Genomic DNA, 19,718 nt, shown 5'->3' with positions numbered 1-19,718 from the left:
GCCTGATGGAGGGGAAAGGAACTGGTCGGAATAACGTGTTCCTTCCACGCGCTATACGTCCAACCAGGGAAACTCCCCCCCTGTCAGGTGTAAAGGAGCAACTTGGACACTCAGGCATGAAGGAAGCATGAGTTCAAGTCCGTTGCTCTCCCCATGTCCCCCATATATCGGGACTAGGCTGGCGGAGGGTGTGTAGAGCCCAGGATCACATTAGATAATTGACACAGGGGTGAAAAATGGGTTACAAAATCGTGGGATAAAAATATATATATTAACCCAAGCATTATGTTATGCTTTAGCTATTGAAAAATAGCAGATCTACAAGCTCATAGCGCGCCACCGAGTGGCGCGCTACGAGCTTGTAGATCTGCTATTTTTGAAAAGTCGAAGAACCACTGACATAGAAACATAGCTTTTCAGGATTTTTTCAGGATTTATAAGACAATTTTAGAATCTCATCTCAGGTCAAAATGGATTAAAAAAAGACCTGTACATGAAATATATAACTAAATAATCTGTAAAACAGTTATACGTTCATAATACACTCTAGTTCTACGTCACCCTTCGCCTCCTATCCCCATGCCCTGTAAAGATACTCTGAGAAAGCCAAAAACATGGTGGGAAAAGAAACTCAACCACTGGCATCACTCTCAATACCCCACCAAATTCAGATTAGGGGTGTGAGAGAACAAAACAAAGGGGGGGACGGGGACGTGTCTGTCATCAACAACTCCTCTGACAGGACAGAATGATCATTCGAAAGTGTCCGCCTGGGGGGGGGGGGGTGGGGTGTCACTGTGGTCGCGGGAGGAGCAGTGAAATGTGTTATCGTTGGTTTTGGGAGGATCGAGGAGCTGAATTCCAGCCTCGACAGTTCGGCGCAAACGCCCGGTGTGTCTCGTTATAATGACTATGGTCAGTGATCCTATTGAGGTTTTTGCAATATTTGGGCATTGTCACAACGGAGGAAAAATAATAAAGACTGCATTCATGTCTACCAATCATCATCATTGCGGGTGGTGGGGGGGGGATTTCTGGGTGTTAACTACTGTATGTCAAAAAGTGTTTTAAACTAAAGCTTTTCTAAGACTTCTGGCAAATTCGGTTTCTCGGATCTGATCTTTTGGACTGAAGCCTGGTACCTGCTCCTTCCGTAAAAGCAGTCCATCTATTGATCGAAACGACGTAATGACGTCACTTAACCATAAGTAATGCTTAAATGTAGAGTTGTACCGATACTGTACCCATACTGGTATCGCTACTTGGAACCGGCCCCCGATACTTTCACCCGAGTACCAAAACATCCAATTGACACTATAGGCTGAACGAATGCAACGGGAGCAAGTCTGACCCAACACTGCAGCAAATCGCCAAAAACAACCGATCTACAAGCATGAATGACAACTGACAAGTGTAGATCAAAGATCCATCTGCATCTATGGGTAAAATAAGTGGCTACTCAACAAAAATAAAGTACGCTTATCGGTACACGTGGGGGGGGTGGCATGGGCGTGTTTGTGTTAAATACAGCTTATGTTGGAAAGGTATGCTAGGCTTTGGAGATATGTTTTATTTAGATCAGAGACTGTTTCTTTATTTGTGTCAGACACAAGGCAGGGTGTCAGACAAGGCAGGGTGTCAGACACAAGGCAGGGTGTCAGACACAAGGCAGGGTGTCAGACACAAGGCAGGGTGTCAGACACAAGGCAGGGTGTCAGACACAAGGCAGGGTGTCAGACACAAGGCAGGGTGTCAGACACAAGGCAGGGTGTCAGACACAAGGCAGGGTGTCAGACACAAGGCAGGGTGTCAGACACAAGGCAGGGTGTCAGACAGGAGGCAGGGTGTCAGACAGGAGGCAGGGTGTCAGACAGGAGGCAAGGTGTCGGACACAAGGCAGGGTGTCAGACACAAGGCAGGGTGTCAGACAGGAGGCAAGGTGTCGGACACAAGGCAGGGTGTCAGACACAAGGCAGGGTGTCAGACAGGAGGCAGGGTGTCGGACACAAGGCAAGGTGTCGGACACAAGGCAGGGTGTTAGACACAAGGCAGGGTGTCAGACACAAGGCAGGGTGTCAGACAGGAGGCAGGGTGTCGGACACAAGGCAAGGTGTCGGACACAAGGCAGGGTGTCGGACACAAGGCAGGGTGTCGGACACAAGGCAGGGTGTCGGACACAAGGCAGGGTGTCGGACAAAAGGCAGGGTGTCGGACACAAGGCAGGGTGTCGGACACAAGGCAGGGTGTCGGACACAAGGCAGGGTGTCGGACACAAGGCAGGGTGTCGGACACAAGGCAGGGTGTCGGACAAAAGGCAGGGTGTCGGACAAAAGGCAGGGTGTCGGACACAAGGCAGGGTGTCGGACACAAGGCAGGGTGTCGGACACAAGGCAGGGTGTCGGACACAAGGCAGGGTGTCGGACACAAGGCAGGGTGTCGGACACAAGGCAGGGTGTCGGACACAAGGCAGGGTGTCGGACACAAGGCAGGGTGTCGGACACAAGGCAGGGTGTCGGACACAAGGCAGGGTGTCGGACACAAGGCAGGGTGTCGGACACAAGGCAGGGTGTCGGACACAAGGCAGGGTGTCGGACACAAGGCAGGGTGTCGGACACAAGGCAGGGTGTCGGACACAAGGCAGGGTGTCGGACACAAGGCAGGGTGTCGGACACAAGGCAGGGTGTCGGACACAAGGCAGGGTGTCGGACACAAGGCAGGGTGTCGGACACAAGGCAGGGTGTCGGACACAAGGCAGGGTGTCGGACACAAGGCAGGGTGTCGGACACAAGGCAGGGTGTCGGACACAAGGCAGGGTGTCGGACACAAGGCAGGGTGTCGGACACAAGGCAGGGTGTCGGACACAAGGCAAGGTGTCGGACACAAGGCAAGGTGTCGGACACAAGGCAGGGTGTCGGACACAAGGCAGGGTGTCGGACACAAGGCAGGGTGTCAGACACAAGGCAGGGTGTCAGACACAAGGCAGGGTGTCAGACACAAGGCAGGGTGTCAGACACAAGGCAGGGTGTCAGACACAAGGCAGGGTGTCAGACACAAGGCAGGGTGTCAGACACAAGGCAGGGTGTCAGACACAAGGCAAGGTGTCAGACACAAGGCAATGTGTCAGACACAAGGCAGGGTGTCAGACACAAGGCAGGGTGTCAGACACAAGGCAAGGTGTCAGACACAAGGCAGGGTGTCAGACACAAGGCAATGTGTCAGACACAAGGCAAGGTGTCAGACACAAGGCAAGGTGTCAGACACAAGGCAGTGTGTCAGACACAAGGCAGGGTGTCAGACACAAGGCAAGGTGTCAGACACAAGGCAGGGTGTCAGACACAAGGCAGGGTGTCAGACACAAGGCAGGGTGTCAGACACAAGGCAAGGTGTCAGACACAAGGCAGGGTGTCAGACACAAGGCAGGGTGTCAGACACAAGGCAGGGTGTCAGACACAAGGCAAGGTGTCAGACACAAGGCAGGGTGTCAGACACAAGGCAAGGTGTCGGACACAAGGCAGGGTGTCAGACACAAGGCAAGGTGTCAGACACAAGGCAGGGTGTCAGACACAAGGCAGGGTGTCAGACACAAGGCAGGGTGTCAGACACAAGGCAGGGTGTCAGACACAAGGCAGGGTGTCAGACACAAGGCAGGGTGTCAGACACAAGGCAAGGTGTCAGACACAAGGCAGGGTGTCAGACACAAGGCAATGTGTCAGACACAAGGCAGGGTGTCAGACACAAGGCAGGGTGTCAGACACAAGGCAGGGTGTCGGACACAAGGCAGGGTGTCAGACACAAGGCAGGGTGTCAGACACAAGGCAGGGTGTCAGACACAAGGCAAGGTGTCAGACACAAGGCAGGGTGTCAGACACAAGGCAAGGTGTCAGACACAAGGCAGGGTGTCAGACACAAGGCAAGGTGTCAGACACAAGGCAGGGTGTCAGACACAAGGCAATGTGTCAGACACAAGGCAAGGTGTCAGACACAAGGCAGGGTGTCAGACACAAGGCAGGGTGTCAGACACAAGGCAGGGTGTCAGACACAAGGCAAGGTGTCAGACACAAGGCAAGGTGTCAGACACAAGGCAGGGTGTCAGACACAAGGCAGGGTGTCAGACACAAGGCAGGGTGTCAGACACAAGGCAGGGTGTCAGACACAAGGCAAGGTGTCAGACACAAGGCAGGGTGTCAGACACAAGGCAGGGTGTCAGACACAAGGCAAGGTGTCAGACACAAGGCAGGGTGTCAGACACAAGGCAGGGTGTCGGACACAAGGCAAGGTGTCAGACACAAGGCAGGGTGTCAGACACAAGGCAGGGTGTCGGACACAAGGCAAGGTGTCAGACACAAGGCAGGGTGTCAGACACAAGGCAGGGTGTCAGACACAAGGCAAGGTGTCAGACACAAGGCAAGGTGTCAGACACAAGGCAGGGTGTCAGACACAAGGCAGGGTGTCAGACACAAGGCAAGGTGTCAGACACAAGGCAGGGTGTCAGACACAAGGCAGGGTGTCAGACACAAGGCAGGGTGTCAGACACAAGGCAAGGTGTCAGACACAAGGCAAGGTGTCAGACACAAGGCAAGGTGTCAGACACAAGGCAGGGTGTCAGACACAAGGCAGGGTGTCAGACACAAGGCAGGGTGTCAGACACAAGGCAAGGTGTCAGACACAAGGCAGGGTGTCAGACACAAGGCAATGTGTCAGACACAAGGCAGGGTGTCAGACACAAGGCAGGGTGTCAGACACAAGGCAGGGTGTCAGACACATGGCAGGGTGTCGGACACAAGGCAAGGTGTCGGACACAAGGCAAGGTGTCGGACACAAGGCAAGGTGTCAGACACAAGGCAGGGTGTCAGACACAAGGCAGGGTGTCAGACACAAGGCAGGGTGTCAGACACATGGCAGGGTGTCAGACACAAGGCAGGGTGTCAGACACAAGGCAGGGTGTCAGACACATGGCAGGGTGTCGGACACAAGGCAAGGTGTCGGACACAAGGCAAGGTGTCGGACACAAGGCAGGGTGTCGGACACAAGGCAAGGTGTCAGACACAAGGCAGGGTGTCGGACACAAGGCAGGGTGTCGGACACAAGGCAAGGTGTCGGACACAAGGCAGGGTGTCAGACACAAGGCAAGGTGTCGGACACAAGGCAGGGTGTCGGACACAAGGCAGGGTGTCAGACACAAGGCAGGGTGTCGGACACAAGGCAAGGTGTCGGACACAAGGCAGGGTGTCGGACACAAGGCAGGGTGTCAGACACAAGGCAGGGTGTCAGACACAAGGCAGGGTGTCGGACACAAGGCAGGGTGTCGGACACAAGGCCGGGTGTCAGACACAAGGCAAGGTGTCAGACACAAGGCAGGGTGTCAGACACAAGGCAAGGAGACACAAGGCAAGGAGACACAAGGCAAGGTGTCAGACACAAGGCAAGTGTCTTGAATGCAGCTCAGTAAGGTCTTTCTTTCTTTCTTTCTTTCTTTGGTGTGTGCTAATAAAACCAAGCGTGAACATAAATGTGTGTCTCAGTCTCACTATGTTTGATAAACTAAACTACTCCTCTATCTCTCTCTCTCTCTCTCTCTCTCTCTCTCTCCCTCAGATGGGGAGTACGGTGCCGAGGGTGGAGGCCACTCATCCCCGGGTGGTCCGTCGTCTCACGGAGGGTCCTTCCGAGGAGGAGGAGGAGGGGACCCTGCTCAGCCCCAGTACCCCCAGTACCCCCACCCCGGGTACGAGCCCGGTGGGGGGGGCCCCCCAGGCATCGGCTTCACCCCCCCGGGGCCCCCCAGCAACAACAACCCCTCCTCCGCCAACTACAACAACATCCACATCCCGCCGGGGGCTCACGCGCCCGCCAACACGCCCGCCGCAGAACCGCCTCCGCCCGCAGGTATACCAAAAAAGAAAAAAGAACCCCCCTCTACCCCCTCTGGTATCAAAGGTCCAGACTAGAGGCCCTGTGGTTCTCCCTCCCAACCTTTCATCGTTTTGAGATGATCGCAATTATGTTTGGATGCGGACAGGACCTCTCTCCTGCTGCTCCTCGACCTTAGTGCCGCATTTGATACGGTCGATCACTCAATTCTCCTCGATCGTTTAGAACATCTAATTGGTATCAAAGGTCCAGACTACAGGCCCTGTGGTTCTCCCTCCCAACCTTTCATTGTTTTGAGATGATCGCAATTATGTTTCTGACATAATCGTCATTATATCGCTTCCATGTTGATAAAACTTTCATGTTTAATTCCCCGCCGCCCGGGATTAATATATTTATTTATCGCGCATTGCCATGTTTTTTTTTTTTACCCCTTTCAACCCTTATTTTGAAGAGCCAAATATCCGTAATAGTCCGGCAGCCCCGACAGGCTTCTTTTGTTTAACCCATTTTGATCCTGAGATCAGATTCTAAAAAAAATTCTTCTACATCCTGACGGTTTTCTGAAAAAGCTATGTTTCTATGTCAGTCGTTCTTCGATTTTTCAAAAATAGCAGACCTACAAGCTCGTAGCGCGCCACTCGGTGGCGCGCTATGAGCTTGTAGATCTGCTATTTTTCAATAGCTAAAGCATAACATAATGCTAACACCAACAGGGGTTCCCGCCCAAAAATGGGTTAAGTAGCATGTGTGACATGTCAAACTAGGGGGTTTTCACGATTCTGAAACCATTCCAAGCATTAGTTTTGCACAAAAAAACACTCCTTGGGCTAAAAACAGCCATAGACTTCATGAAAAATGTGATGAGGTCAGCAGAAATGTGACGAGGTCAGCACATTTTGGGCACATTTGGGCAAGTGGCTATGGCTGTTTTGATAGAAGATTTGAGAACTCATTAATCCCTGATCCACACACATTAGCGAACTATAGACCAATATCCAATCTCCCATTTATGTCAAAACTGCTAGAAAAAGTTGTTGCCAATCAGCTTACAGCCCATCTCAGCAGTAACAATCTTTTTGACAATTTTCAGTCCGGTTTCAGATCCCACCACTCCACAGAAACCGCTCTGGTTAAAGTGTCAAATGATCTGCTAATGGCAATGGATGCGGACAGGACCTCTCTCCTGCTGCTCCTCGACCTTAGTGCCGCATTTGATACGGTCGATCACTCAATTATCCTCGATCGTTTAGAACATCTAATTGGTATCAAAGGTCCTGCACTCGATTGGTTCCGCTCCTACCTCTCACATAGATCTCAGCGTGTGCTCTTCAATAATTCAATGTCCGATTTGTCCAGTGTTAATTACGGTGTCCCACAAGGCTCAGTTCTTGGTCCAACCCTCTTCTGTTTATATATGACACCATTAGGCGACATTTTTAGAAAGTCTGGCATAGAATACCACTGCTATGCAGACGACACCCAAATCTACATCCCCATCACAGCAACTGACCCATCCAACATTCACAACCTTGAAATCTGTCTAGCCGAGGTCAAGAAATGGATGAACAGCTCCTTCCTACTCCTCTCTCTAGGTCGTCCTCAGACGAGCCCTCCATCGTCGTTTCCAGTCATCCCGGTTCTCCATACATCTGGCCAGTTCGTTGGTACTTTGCGCTCCTGCATCGCTCTTGAGTACATCCACATATGTTAGCGTGGGACGTCCTCGTGATCGATGCCCGTGTGTTGGTTCCCAAAGCACCAGTTTGCTGGCTGGCAGTTCTTGATGCCTTTGGCAGTGTTCTGCTAGTCTCATTCTCCTGGCTGCTATTTTCTGGCTCACCCTTGGTAATCCCTCATACAGAGTCTTGTTAGTAACATGTACAGTCTTGCTGATGTTAAGTACTGCACGCAGCATTCTGGTGTAGCACCCGTCAAGGGACTTCTGCAGGGTTGGCTTCAGGGTCCAGCATTTACTGCCGTATAGGAGAACAGACTCCACTGTTGCGTAGAAGAAGCTGAGTTTGATTTGTCGGGGGAGATTAGAGTTCCATACACTGGTCATGCCATTCAGGGCCCTCCATGCAAGTGCCTTCCTCACTTTCAGATCTTGCTCGGTTGAGTTGACCCATGAGCCCAGGTACTTGAAGTCCTTGACTTCCTTCAGCACAGTGCCTCCTGTTGTTGTGAGAGGTGGATGTTCCGGTGAGATGTTATAGGTGATAACCTCAGTTTTCTTGGCATTTAGCCTAAGGCCAACATTGGCACACTCCAGCTCTACTCTGTTCAGGAGTTCCTGAGCTTGTTCCACGTTGTCGGAGAGCAGGCTGATGTCATCCGCATAGTCCAGGTCTGTCAGGACTACTTTTGGATGTCGTCTCGACCTCCTTGGTGTTGGGGTGAAGCCAAGATCCTGCTCTCGTCCACTGATGGCTTTCCTGAGTGCATAGTCCAGGACTATGATGAAGAGGAAGGGAGCTAGGGTATCCCCCTGCATTACCCCAGCCCGGATATCAAACTACTCGCTGTTGCCATCTGGGGTCACCACCTTGGCCCTTGTTCCTGCATACATGGTCTCTATTGCCCGGAGCAAGTTGGGAGGGACACCGTAGGCCTTAAGGATCTTCACCATTGTGCCTCTGTGAATCGAGTCAAATGACTTTTTGAAGTCGATGAAGCAGAGAACAGCAGTCAAGTTATCCTTCTTCACCTCCTCAATCATTCTCCTCAGTGCCAAGATCTGTGCTACGGTAGTTCTCCTCTCTCTGAAGCCATTTTGGTTCTCCCTCAGGAGAGGGTCGATGGCATGCCGTATCCTGTTTAGGATCATTCTGTTGTAAACCTTTGCAGTGATACAAGTTAGGCTGATGCCTCGGTAGTTGTCTGGCTTTGAGAGGTCCCCTGCTTTAGGCACTGGAATGATGTTAGACAGAGACCATATTTCAGGCTGTTTGTTGTTCATTAGTGCCAGGTTGCAAAACTCCAGGGTGAGGTCATCAAGGTCACAGTTCTTTAGGACCTCTGGGGGTATGCCATCTGGCCCAGCACTCTTGCCCTCCCTCACTGTGGATTTCGCCCCCGGAAGTGGCCGAACCAGGTAGTCACCCTGTCCTCTGGGCTGTGTCCCTCCACCTGTCCCTCCTTAGCTCTCTTCCGCCCAGTCATCTCATTGATGACTCTCCAGGCCTCCCCATATTGCCTTTCACCATGCGCTGCCTGCACTCTTTGTATGCTCTCCATCAGTTCCTCTCCTTTTATGGTGTCGTATGTACTGAAGAGAAACAGCTTGGCTTCATTCAGTACAACACGTCTCTCCAGGGTTGGTTCACGCTCAAAGTTGAGCCGTGCTTCCTCCACCCTGCTGCGTGCAGCTACAACCTCCGGATGTCTGGACCGCATGGACACTCTGGCTTTGTCCAGCATTGGCACGCACAGCCTGGTCGCCTCCTCATTCGCAACAACGAATCTCTCGTATTCGCTGCTGGGCTCAGCTCCCTTGTCCAGCTGCCGAAAGCGCTTCCTAACCTCCTCCGTGTACCTGGCTTGCAGGCATGGGTCGGCTGCGAATGCCTTCCAGTCGTGCCGGATCTTGGGGCTTGGCTTGGGGACCCTGAGGCTCAGTCGCACCCTCATGTTGACCATGCGGTGGTCAGAGCCCACAGAGCTGAAAGTGCTGAACGATTCAGCATTCAAGATGGAGCTCCTCCACTTTCGCCTTACAAGTATGTAGTCCAGCTGACGTACAGTACCTGTGGCTCGGTCTCGGAAGGTCCATCTCTTGCCTGTTCTTTTCTGGAACATGAACTCTACCAAATCAGAGATGCTGCTAGTCGGTCCAGCCAAACATACTCATCTGTGCAATAACCTAACCCTTAACCTCGATGGCTGCCCAATAACCCACAAACCAACAGTCCGAAACCTAGGAGTCATTTTTGACACATCTCTATCTTTCACACACCACATAAAAAGCATTACAAAATCTGCCTTCTTCCATCTGCGCAACGTTGCTAGAATCCGTCCAATACTCTCACTTCCCGACGCCGAAACCCTGGTCCACGCCTTCATCACCTCAAGAATAGATTACTGCAATGCCCTCTTCTCCGGTTTACCATCAACAGCAACAAATGTGACCACACGCGATATAGAGCCTGCCATCGCGGGGGTGGCAATTGTTGAGGACAGCTGAAAGACTATTTTCTTTGTCCTTTTTTATTTTTCTGTCTAAAATAATCTGAAGCTATATTATTATTCATGTCATGTTAGAGCAGGTCTGTAATAAATGTCAGAGCTGATATCGACATATAAATATGAAATAAATGCTTAAACATGTCACTATGTCTAATGTTATAACCATTGGGTTAACCAATGCTAACTAGACATACGGCTTCCCTGCTATAGTATGCAAATTCCGCTAAAATCCGCCTTTTTGTACACAATCGTTTTGGAAGATAATACTAGTCTTTTACTAACTGGCTAACAGAAATAGCACAGAAATAAGTATTAACAACGATATTTTGTAAAAAGTGTGTTTATTTTGGTCCGCCTAAAGCTAATTCATGCTAATGTTCCAGCTGGGGGCACTGTTGACCACAACAATGGAAAATGCGGAAATGGCTTCCTATTTCCAATAGCAGAAGAAGAAGACTCGAATGAATGTATTGTAAACATTGTAACATTATGTCACCATAACGTGGTTATTATTAGTTGCTTTGGAATGTACCTGCCATGAAAATTAAGGTCATAATAACGCAGATCGCATCGATATGTAATATAGCGCGATAATGTACTTGTTTTAGCTTACAGGATTGATATCAATATATTAGCTAAATGTAGCTAACGGCTATCATTGTGGGGTTGCCAGTTTCTGCGAGAGAAATGAGCAACCCGGTATATGAAAACAAGCCCAAAATAAGCGAAAATAGCGGATCTACATGCATACAAACAACACAAATCTTGTGTCTGGCATAAATTATTTTCAGATGGGGGTCTGCAGACAAATAATAATAATAACAGGCTAATGAAACAGAGGAATTAAGAGAAGAGCCAAGAGGGCACAATTTGTGCTGGGAGGGTTTGAGAGCAAACTGTCCTGTTGTCTGTTGGTTACTGTTTTTTTATTTATTGCATTCATATAGCTCTTTTATTTGTACTCATCTGGAACATTTACATAGGCCTAATTGATCTGCCACTGTTATTTTCCCTTTTTCATACTACAAAAGGCCAAATAAATACAGTAGCCTATTTTAAAAAGGAGAGATAACAGGCAAACGATCAAGATAACAACATTCTCTAATTATGTAGACTTATTGTAAATTAAGTAATGCAGATGTTTAACAATTATGTATATCTTGAGAGTGTAAAATGAAACAAAATGGACCTTTTTAAGGTTTATTTTTACACTTGATAGTTAAAGATCTAATAAGGGTCCACTTGGTTACCAACTCTCCATAATCAACTACACTTTAAAAACAAGCCCAAATAATCAACTACACTTTATTTTTGTCAAATACATTTTTATTAACAGGTTATAAATTATTATAAAATTGGTACAGTAGGCCTATGCATTATTTTTCTTTAGAAACAAGGCCAACTAATTATAATAAGCAGACATGGCAACACTGCTGGTTGACTAATGGAGTAATGAAGGGAAAACAGCGCCCCCTAAAGTCACAGATCACTGAACTAAAGCTTAGAAGTCCATTTTCTCTGCTTGGTCTTTTTTCCACTACTCCTGCAAGACATTTTTCTATAAGCCATATCTCCAAACCTGGTGGGTCAAACTGAACAACCAATATGTCAATTTGAAGCTATGATTCCCTGCTTTCACATGACATGAAAAAACGGAAATTCAAAAAAATCCAATGGCAGCCCCTCGGTCAAATCTGGTCACAAATGGTCTCAGATTAGTACAAAACGCAGCAGCTAGAGTACTCACCAGAAAAAGGAAATTTGACCACATCACACCAACACTAATAGAACTGCACTGGCTACCCATACAGGCCAGAGCCGACTTCAAGATACTCCTCCTGACCTATAAAACCTTAAACGGACTCGCACCACCTTACATGTCCAGTTTAATAAATATATACATCCCTCCAAGACCACTACGCTCTCAGGATGCTGGAAAACTCACAGTCACAACACACAATAAAATAAGGGTTGGGGGCAGAGCTTTCACACATCGTGCCCCCTGTCTCTGGAACGCTGTCCCTCAGGATGTCAGAAATGCACACTCCCTGGACATATTTAAGTCAAGGCTAAAAACACACCTTTTTTCTATACACTACGGTTCCGCTTAGTTTTAATCAGTATGATTCATACAGCTATGCACATTTTACCATGTTTTACTATGTTTTTGTATTGCTATGCTATTTGTGTCTTTGATTTGTTTGTTGATGTATTAATGCTGTAAAGTGCACAGAGACCCCCTGGGGTGATTTTGTACTATAAATAAAATAAACTGAACTGAACTGATTACCGCTATTATCAGTCGTGTGTCAGAGCAGCAGCGAAATTGGCTTAGGAACGGCACAAAAAGCAAAACAAATTACATTTTCCTCCTGTGTTTATAATAGCGTACTGCTAATGGCAGACCTGCCATTAGCGTTACTGCTAATGGCAGGTCTACGCTCCTGTATCTTAACATCAGTTATTATGGTGGTACTTGGTATAAACAAGGTTGAAAACCCCTGTCCTATATCAGGGGTTCTCAACCCGTGGGTCGCGACCCCTCGGGGGGTCGCCAAATTATTTTAGGGGGTCCCCAAATTATTTTCAAAAAAATAAAAATAAAAAAAGATTTTTTTTAAATTTTTATTTTCACGATTTTTCAAAAATAGCAGACCTACAAGCTCGTAGCGCGCCACTCGGTGGCGCGCTACGAGCTTGTAGATCTGCTATTTTTAAATAGCTAAATTATAACATAATGCTTAAAACACCAAAAGGGGTTCCCGCCCAAAATGGTTTAAGGTTATTGTAGCAGTCAATTTATATTGGGGGTCGGGAGGGGGCGGGGCGGGGGTCCCGAGACATTGCCAAAGCATTTCCGGGGGTCCCCGGCCAAAAACGTTGAGAACCCCTGTCCTATATCACACTCTGTCCCATGAAAACCTCGTAAGACTTAAAAACGTATACAAAAAAAAACGCGAATTAAACGTTGAAAACATAACTCGTTAATGAGGAGGGAAGCTGTTCTACATCAATTAACACCTCCCGAACGCCCGGTGGTTATTTAATCCGTTAAATCAGAGCGCCCAGCGATTTATAGCAGCGGAGCACATTTAGCGACGGACCGGATGTTATCACCGGATGTGGCTGAAGTAGCTAGATGTCGCCAAAACACTCCCGATCGACGGGAGGTATGATTTAATTCTATCCGACCGCGGTGGGCCGTCTAACACAGTGTTTCCCAACCTTTTTTGTCCCAGGGCACACTTTTCATAGCCTAAAAATCTCAGGGCACACCTAGATATACGGTGTATAGGCCTATCTATATACATATACATACATATGTGTGTGTAAATATATATATATATATACATGATCGCCGAACGAGGCGATCATGTATGGACACTTGGACAGCTATTTTTCGTGGCACATTATGTTTAATCACAACAACGTCACGTTTACTTTACCTCCTCAGTGTTTGGGTCGGGACATGTAGGACTGTATGTGTCTGCTGTCTACGTGCGCTCCAGTCTTACTGGAGGGGGCGAAATGTAGCGTCTTCTGAATGCATCTCTTTACCATTAACATTTCAATGGCCGAGGGTCGTTAGAGTCTATTGTTCCGAAGTTGTTGTTATCGCACGTCTAATGGTTAGACGTGTGACAACAACAACGATTGCTTTCGGGGGAGGGTTAGTGTTATTTTCGGTCAAATCAGGCGGCACACCTGGACACATCAAACGGCACAGTAAAGTGCCGCGGCACAGTAAAGTGCCGCGGCACACAGGTTGGGAAACACTGGTCTAACACATGATCTCTGCTTAGAATTGGACGTTACGATGTAGATCAAGAGTTATTCACGTTTTAAGATTGTCGGTCTCATCGGCTAAAATGGGGGGGGGGGACATTTTCGATGACGTCCCGCCCCGGAAAATAACATTGAATGTTGCGCAAGAGACGCTCCCAGCCTGTGTGTAGCGATGCGATTGGTTTTCGATATCAATAAATCTCTCTTTTGTCAATCTCTCGTCCTGAGCGGCGGGCGTTACTAATTGACTGAACGGAGAGCTCCGTCCTTGCCTCTCGGGGTGTTAACTCGTATTAACCATATATGGTGCCCGACACACTTTACTAAACTGACGGGAAATGCTCGATTCCATAGTTGACCCATTCTGGGCGGGAACCCCTTTTGGTGTTTTAAGCATTATGTTGTTATACTTTAGCTATTGAAAAATAGCAGATCTACAAGCTCATAGCGCGGCACCGAGTGCCGCGCTACGAGTGTAAAACAGTCGTTTAGAAATGGTCTGCATCACCCCTTACCCCATTTAGACCTGAGGACGATTCTACAATTTTTTTTCTCGAAAAAACCCCATCTTTTCTATGTCGGTCGTTCTCAAACATTTTCATGTCAAGGAAATGTAATTGGTCTGAAAATAATTATGTTGTTCCAGGAAGCTAAGATTTGAGTTAAAAATGTTCGATCTGAAAGACTATTATATTCAAAGATCTGTGCCACTTTTTCACGATTTAAAAAAAAAATAGCAGATCTACAAGCTCGTAGCGCGCCACTCGGTGGCGCGCTACGAGCTATTTTATTTTATTTTACGAGCTAAATTATAACATAACGCTTCAAACACCAAAAGGGGTTCCCGCCCCAGAATGGGTTAAGAGTCCTTTCTGAAGTGTAGCGGAGGAGGAGGGGGGGGGGGCTTCTCATCTGTAGAAAGCTGCTCGAGGATCGGCATATAGCAAACATGGCCAAATGTTTATGACTCTCGCTGTAAATGTCAAGAATTATAGATCCATAAAATGTGTGATAGAGCGTTTTACTGCTGCTATCCCACTGTATCCCACTGACTGACCACACGGCGCTGACAGATCTCCCACAACTTCCCACGGCGGCCCCGTGCACGGGAGGGGAATGCAGCCATTAACCCATTTTGACCTGAGATCAGATTCTAAAAAATGTCTTCTACATCCTGACAGTTTTCTGAAAAAGCTATGTTTCTATGTCAGTCGTTCTTCGATTTTTCAAAAATAGCAGACCTACAAGCTCGTAAGCGCCACTCGGTGGCGCGCTATGAGCTTGTAGGTCTGCGTGCGTGCGTGCGTGTGCGTGTGCGCGCGCGCGCGCGCGTCCAAGCTTCCATAAGCACGAGTGTATGTGACCTGGTTAGAGGAGTCACAGAGTCATTTCTTATTGCTTTTACTGACCGGACGCACGTGCACGTGCAGTCTGTCATATTGTGTGTGCGTGTGCGCGCGCGTAGCTGTCTGTCATTTCCCAGCAGTCCCAGCGGCGATGGATAAATAATAAATTGGCCACAGCTGGTTGACGTTGGCGCCAAGCCAATCACCTGCTATGCTGTTGACGGACACGGGGCTTGTTTGTCCAATCGCTGTGAGCGTTACTGTAACCTACTGATTAGGATAGGCTGTGTTGATGATGGCTGGGCCGTTATCAGGGCCCCCCCCCTGTGGGGCCGTCGGCTCTTGGGCGTGAAGGGTGACATATGGACGTGGAACTGCGATTTGTCGACTAAAACTAAGACGAAAATTGTTTCGTCGACTACCTCTTTTTCACTGACGAAAACGACATGGAAACTAAATGAAAACTAAGCTATGATGACCCAAACTGAGACTAAATATATTGACAATTTCGTCGACAAATAAAAACTAGACTAAAATGCTAGGAAGGGACTAGTGGACAAGAGATCCAGTATACGTCATTTTACACTCTGTTGCGTGCTGAAAATAGCAGATCTACAAGCTCACGACGCGACGCGCTGTGAGCTTGTAGATCGGCTATTTTCAGCAAGTGTAAAAACAGTCATTACCGACGGCATCAAGGCCCGCCAAAACACATTTTAGTCGACTGAATCAACTGTAGATTCAGTCGACTAAAATCTGATATTTAGTCGACTAAAACTAGACTAACACTACAACATTCCAGGTGACTAAAACGTGACTGAAACTAAATGAAAACTATTCAAGAGACTATGACTAAAACTAAAACTATAGTCTCCACTATAGGACTATATAGTGGAGAAGAGATCCAGAAATCTAGAACGAGATCTAGAAAGAGAAGTCAATTTAGTCTTGGTTGCGTGCTGAAAATAGCAGGTCTAACAAGCTCACAACGAGTGCTTGTAGATCTGCCGTGTTAGCACGCAACCAAAGCTTGAAATCGGGGAGCATTACGACGCCACCAAGGCCTGCCGAAATACATTGCGGTTGACTACATCCACTGTGGATTTTGTCGACTAAAATCTTAGGGTATTTAGTCGAGTAAAACTAGGCTACCACTCGAATATTTCAGATAACTCAAATATGACTAAAACTAAATGAAAATGTATTCTATTTGGAGCCATCGCGATCTCTCCCTCCACTGCACAGCGAACGGTCTAACTACAGGGGTGCCCAAAAGGTTAGATCGCGATCGACCAGTAGATCACAAAGGCCGTGCAGGTAGATCACAGCATGGCATGGTCCTAAAAAAATATATTTAATTTAAGCCATTTAGGCCTGACGTCGAAATAAAAAAAAATCTCATTTTCTCTCGTTTTCCCAAATATTTTATGTAATATGCCCCCCCCCCCCCCATCTGAAAATATGTTGTTCGAGGGACCTCCCCAGAAGCAAAGATTTGAGTTAAAATGTCCACTCTGTAATAATATATATTCAAAGGTTTGAGGCACATTTTCACGATTTTTCAAAAATAGCAGACCTACAAGTCCATAGCGCGGAACTTGGTGCTTGTAGATTTCAGCAATGGGATCATATTTTGGGATCATATTTTGGCATCATATTTTTTTGGGGGGGTGGGTAGATTTTGTTGAGTCGGTCATTTTGAAAGTAGCTCTCAAGTCAAAAAAAGTGGTCTAACGTTTTGAAAGTGGCTCTCAAGTCAAAAAAAGTGGTCTAACGTTTTGAAAGTGGCTCTCAAGTCAAAAAAAAAAAGGTCTAACGCTTTGGAATCGACTCACGGGTGGAACTGGTTTCTTCTTCAAGCTCCGTCGTTTTTTCTTGTCAGAAATAAGAACTTTGCAGGGAGAGACGAGGAGACAAATTAAATCGGACACTAGACAGAACCATGCAAAGGCGGTGGTTCTCACAGGTTCTCCGATGTTCTCAGGTGTTCCACAGGGTCGCCACAGAAGTGAACCTTTCAAGCCTGTTTTCTCAATTCGCTTTTTTCTGCAAGACATTATTCTATAAGCCATATCTCCAAAACTGGTGGGTCAAACTGAACAACCAATATGTCAATTTGAAGCTATGATTCCCTGCTTTCACATGACATGAGAAAACGAAAATTCAAAAAAATCCAATGGCAGTCCCTCAGTCAAATTTAGTCACAAATGATGTGTTTCACCCATTTAGACCTGAGGCCGATTCTAAAAAAAAATGTCTTAACCACTTATGAGCTTGCAGGTTGGCTATTTCCACTCGGCTAATTCCACTATTCATGTCCTTCTTGAAAGCATAAACAAAAAGTAATTACATTTTATTTGTAATTAGTCTAGTGCAACTTATTTTTTTTCCCTAGAAGCCAACAAAAGAAATAAAATGTCTATTCATAATGTTCCGATGGTTCCAACGTCAAACGCAATCAAAACCGTCAATCGCGGATTATTTGCATGTCAAACAATCGTCCACTTGAATGTTGTAATGGTGAACGGCCCTGTAACGTTGGTTCTGATTGGTTCTTGTGTCTGCAGGGGAGTCTCTAATGTTGCTTCTGATTGGTTGTTGTGTCTGCAGGGGAGTCTCTAACGTTGCTTCTGATTGGTTCTTGTGTCTCTGCAGGGGAGTCCGTCAAACCAGTGCCTGTGCCCAGATCCGTGTCCGCTGTCGACCCGTCACTGCTCGCCAACAACCTGCAGGGTACGCGCACGCACGCACACACACACACACACACACACACACCACACACACACACACACAAGCACTCTGTGTCATGCCCTGAAGAAGGCAGTGTGGCCCACTAGGCGTGGGCTATACCAGTTTTCTTTCTTTCTTTTTTATGTTTTTTTTGCTGCTTTAGCCTTTTATTTTATTTTATTTTTTTATAGAGGGACAGACAGTAGGCTTACAGGAAATGGGGGGGGGGGAGGAAATGGGGGGGGGGGGGGCTTTTACATGCAGTAAAAGGCCGTCGGGATCGGGAGTCGAACCCGCGGCACACCGCCAGACTCTGACTACTATACCGGCCCAGGGTGCCTGGACCGCTGAGCCCACGGCCCCAGGCCCGCTATACCTCGTTTTTAACAAATTCCATCGTGAACTAGCCACATCAATAAAGGCTTTTTACCCCTTTTTGGACCTGATATCAGATTCTAAAAATGTCTTCTACATCCTGACAGTTTTCTGAAAAGGCTATGTTTCTATGTCAGTCGTTCTTCTCTACAAGCTCATAGCGCGCCACTATGAGCTTGTAGATCTGCTATTTTTCAATAGCACCAAAAGGGGTTCCCGCCCAATATGGGTTAACTTTCTTTTCCACCAGAAGTTTCCATTATTGTCCCCCTTTGTTGCACGTTTTTCAGTCCCCTGCCAAACAAGCAACCTTCGCGACATCTTTCTTGGAACTTCCGAGCACACCCAGAACCCGTTCTTTGTTTTTGTTTGTCTCTCTGTGTCTGTGTTGTCCTTATATGCGTCGTCTTGTCGTTCTGCGCACGTAGAATGAATATGCAGTTTCGCCGCAGGGCAAGAATATCCCATTAGCCTCTCCATGGTATTGGACTTGAAAGTGCGTACTACACACACACACACACACACACACACACACACACACGTGGCCGCACGCACACGTTGAAAAACCACACACACACACACACACACACACACACACACACAGACAGGCAGGATCACAGTAACGTTACACATCATTAAGTGCAACAGTTTTGGCAGTAAGTACTATGAGAGGGGCGGCGGGGTACTTTGACACGTGCACACACACACACACACACACACACACACACACACACACACACACACACACACGCATTTGCACATCTCACTTCTAAAGACCACATAGTTAAGGGTTTTTATAAAGTTAACAAACTTTGTAACCCCCCCCCCCCCCTCCTCTCCCATTTCTGCACCCGCTGCAGCAAAGAAAACCCAAAAGAAAATCACATTACGGCACACAGAAACCACGGGATAATGACTTACTTGTGTGCTTAACGCGTTTGCGGTTGCTGACAGGATAATGGCCGTGTGTGCACGGTGGGTTTGGTTTGTCCCGGAGGAGTTCTATGCCTAATTTAGTTCTTTGATTTCTCAAAAACAGCAGACCTACAAGCTCGTAGCGCGCCACTCGGTGGCGCGCTATGAGCTTGTAGATCTGCTATTTTTCAATAGCTACATTATAACATAATGTTTAAAACACCAAAAGGCGTTCCCGCCCAGAATGGGTTAACCCATTTAGGCCTGACGTCGAAATAAAATAAAAAAAGTCTTCTGAAAGAATATACATTCAAAGATTTGTGCCGCATTTTTACGATTTAAAAAAAAATAGCCAGACCTACAAGCTCGTAGAGAGCTTGTAGATCTGCTATTTTTCAATAGGAAAAGTATACCATAATGCTTAGTTAAAACACCAAAAGGGGTTCCCGTACAGAATGGGTTAAGTGACATTTTCTTTTAGGTTTTCTAAGCTCAATTGCACCAAAA

General features: G+C 47.4%; 1 protein-coding gene across 2 annotated transcripts in view; it reads left to right on the top strand.

Moving 5' to 3' along the window:
- Positions 1-19,718, top strand: part of vta1 (vesicle (multivesicular body) trafficking 1) — a 161,332-nt gene that overhangs the window by 121,291 nt on the left and 20,323 nt on the right. Inside the window, exons 6-7 of one of the 2 annotated variants that reach the window (XM_079526011.1) lie at positions 5,596-5,886; positions 17,847-17,924. In XM_079526011.1, the coding sequence (XP_079382137.1) occupies positions 5,596-5,886; positions 17,847-17,924 (369 nt within the window). The remainder of the gene's footprint in view (positions 1-5,595; positions 5,887-17,846; positions 17,925-19,718) is intronic. The other variant, XM_079526012.1, reaches the window with a different exon arrangement.

Source organism: Electrona antarctica (assembly GCF_951216825.1).
Source record: "Electrona antarctica genome assembly, chromosome: 17".
Taxonomy (NCBI): domain Eukaryota; kingdom Metazoa; phylum Chordata; class Actinopteri; order Myctophiformes; family Myctophidae; genus Electrona; species Electrona antarctica.
The sequence above is the reverse complement of the archived record's forward strand: the minus strand, read 5'-3'. Positions and strand labels throughout refer to the sequence as shown.